A 2,827-nucleotide genomic window follows, 5' to 3' on the forward strand; every position below is an offset into this window, starting at 1 on the left:
CACTTTTCGTATTACTTAAGTACTTAGTCCTCCACGCAGCCTACCAGAATAAGTACCTAAATGTGTACTCTGGCAGTTATAATTATTTTGCATTTTGCATAGACATATGTCTCTTATTTTTTATGCTAATTGCCACACGTTTTGCTACTTAAAGCGAATGCATGAAAGTATGCTTAGAGCAACATATGGATGCATGTACGTATGTATGTACGTATTTTTATATGTAGGCATACATGTATTTTCCCACTTTACGCAGTACCTACATAGCGAGTTGTAGATTTTAACTTTGGATAATTTACGCAGCGTAGCACTCATAAAAGCAGCAATGCTGCATGCGTTTCTAACTACTTACACATTTAAGCCTCCAAGAAATACTTTTCTACTTGGCATTCATTATTTTTTCTCTTTCAAGTTGCTTTGCAATAAAGATATTTTGACCTTCTCAAGCAACTAGAGGCGTTAAAAAGTTACCGCAGGCTGAGTGGTATTTAACACCAGCACTTGGAGGTTGTAAGTGCTAATTTAGAAAACAAAAAATAAAAAAAAATAAAAAATGTCATTTATTTATGGCAAACGCGCGCGCACGCCTCTCGCTTTGGACTACGAAATATTGATAGCGTTGACATGCTGCTCTGTGTCTACAGTCAGTTAGGACTCGAGGACTGTTGCTGGCTGAAAAATTTGGACAGCGTGCGGTTGTAAGTACTTGCGGTCTGCTTATCGAGGGCTTATATTCAATACCCTTTATCTGCAATTTCCACAAGATTCAGTTTCTGATATAAAAATCAACCGAAGAATTTACTATTGAATTTCAAAGTTACAGTTAACATCAAATCAATGAAAGTTAATGCCCAGAAAATGTCAGATAGAGGGTATTGAATATAAGCCTTCGTTATGTAGGTATGTGTTATTTTTTGCTGCAGTTACTAAGCTTACATGGTATGCGTTTTGCATTTTTATTCTACTTTTCATATATATAGTTTTTTCTCCATATATTCGCTTAACATACTAATTACAATGGAACTTACTTACATGCACATTATCAGTTTTCTATGTTTCAAATATATATACGCTCTCCCTAGAACTCACTTATTTAGTTATTTTGGCTTTCAAAGCCCAAACAAACGACCGACTGTTGCTTATGCACCATAACGCCTACCCACCGCCCGTCTACCGTCGTCAACAGCTTTTTATTCTCTCACAAAAACAAATTCATTATAATGATTCCATCGATTCTCCTCAGTATCTACACCCGGCTTGGGTTCCGCCACTGAGCCCGCTGTGCCCGAACCACAGCTGCCCGCCAAACGGAAGCCCCGCTCATGCAGCATATCAAAAGCTTGCTCAATAAAACAATGCTTGAGGAAGAAACGTGATGTATAGCGATCTGGACCACCATGATCGGGATCGCGTGACTCATTCAAGGTATCGCCGAAAATCTCGCGACATAACGCCACCCGCCCACACACGAGAATGCGCGATAGCTTGCGAAACTTAACATCGGCCAGACCATCTTTGCCGAATTGAAAGCTGCCACGATAGCCAATTGTGATGCAGCCAGGTGGACGTATGTCGCTGCCGCTGCGCAAACTCTCCAACATGCCGGCCAATTTGAAGTGTTCTGCTTCGCGTTGCAGGCGCTGTCGTTCGCGGAAGCCCTCCGGCAGGCTGAGCTGCTTGTCGCGCATATAGTCCAATATATAGCGGAAGAGTACGCCGTCGCGATCGAGGAAATAGCGCCCTTTGTTGTCCTTCACCAGCGCATCTAGATTACTAAATAGTTCGTGTAGGCGTGAGGACTTCTCCTGCAGCAGTGTGTCCAGTAGGGTGGTATAATGTACGCCACCAACATTCAGTTCAATCACTTCGGTCATTTTGAATTTTAAGTGTGTTGGCAAGTGTGAAACTATTGTTTTATAAAGACACAGAAGCACTGTTTTGGCTGTTGGAAGCAAAAATATTGCAGTCGGACACCGTTATATTAACTTCAGTGGCAACTGGTGTTTGTATAGATATATTTTTGAATAGCATATGCGTTAAGAAACTTGTTCTGCTTCCAAAAAATATGGCTTCAGTTTCACTTCCGGTTACTAATTTTTATCTTTAACAAATTTGTTTAATTGTAACCGCTTTTTTATTTTTTTTGATCAGCTTAACACAAACACGCGTATAGCCTTGCATATGGTAAGTGGTAACTTCGCGAGTTTAACTCCAAAGTCATTAAAACAGTTATCCGTTATATGCTTGCCGTTTATTCGGTTGCAGCCTCTCGCTGTTCAACGCTTACTGTTCGCTTTTGTATCTACACTCGCGCCTTAAATAGGTGTTGATTTTTCTTTTATCACTTCGTGCTTACTGATTTTGCTGCACGCTGTTGAGCTGTTTGAGCTGCGAAAAATGGCTTTAGCGGAATTTTTCTTTAATCGATAATTAAATTTTTACTATTAAATAATATTCATTCAAATTTATTTATTATCATTATTTCAATTATATGTACATATGTAAAATATTTCTCATAACCCTTTTAAGCGTATGCCAACTAAAACGTCTACCAACGTTGGACTCTCATGCTGAACTGAATCGAAAATGTAGTGAACTGGACCAGCTGCTGGCTCTTTGATATGTACATAGTTGCACTAAATGTGATGTACCTCATATCCGTATCCATAATGCTGACACACACATACACACACACACACACACACTAGTGCCACATACCTCTTTGCTCTATTGTAAATGCGTCTGCTCATTGTGTCAGGCAGTGCGTATACGTAACGTCTGGCCATTGCAAAAACATATTAAAAGCGCTCTCTCTGCTCATAAATTT

General features: G+C 39.8%; 1 protein-coding gene across 1 annotated transcript; it reads right to left on the minus strand.

Moving 5' to 3' along the window:
• Positions 1–860: 860 nt before the first annotated feature.
• LOC108359516 (BTB/POZ domain-containing protein KCTD12-like) lies at positions 861–1,990 on the minus strand. The gene has a single exon (XM_017611417.1). The coding sequence runs from the start codon at positions 1,872–1,874 to the stop codon at positions 1,191–1,193; it is 684 nt and encodes a 227-aa protein (XP_017466906.1). The 5' UTR covers positions 1,875–1,990; the 3' UTR covers positions 861–1,190.
• Between the last annotated feature and the right edge of the window lie 837 nt (positions 1,991–2,827).

Source organism: Rhagoletis zephyria, unplaced genomic scaffold (assembly GCF_001687245.7).
Source record: "Rhagoletis zephyria isolate East Lansing unplaced genomic scaffold, Rhagoletis_zephyria_1.1 Rzeph_scaffold_00402, whole genome shotgun sequence".
In the NCBI taxonomy this organism is placed as follows: domain Eukaryota; kingdom Metazoa; phylum Arthropoda; class Insecta; order Diptera; family Tephritidae; genus Rhagoletis; species Rhagoletis zephyria.

Excerpts from the sequence above, each read along its gene's own strand:
- LOC108359516 (XM_017611417.1), bottom strand. The coding sequence starts at position 1,874 with ATGACCGAAGTGATTGAACTGAATGTTGGTGGCGTACATTATACCACC.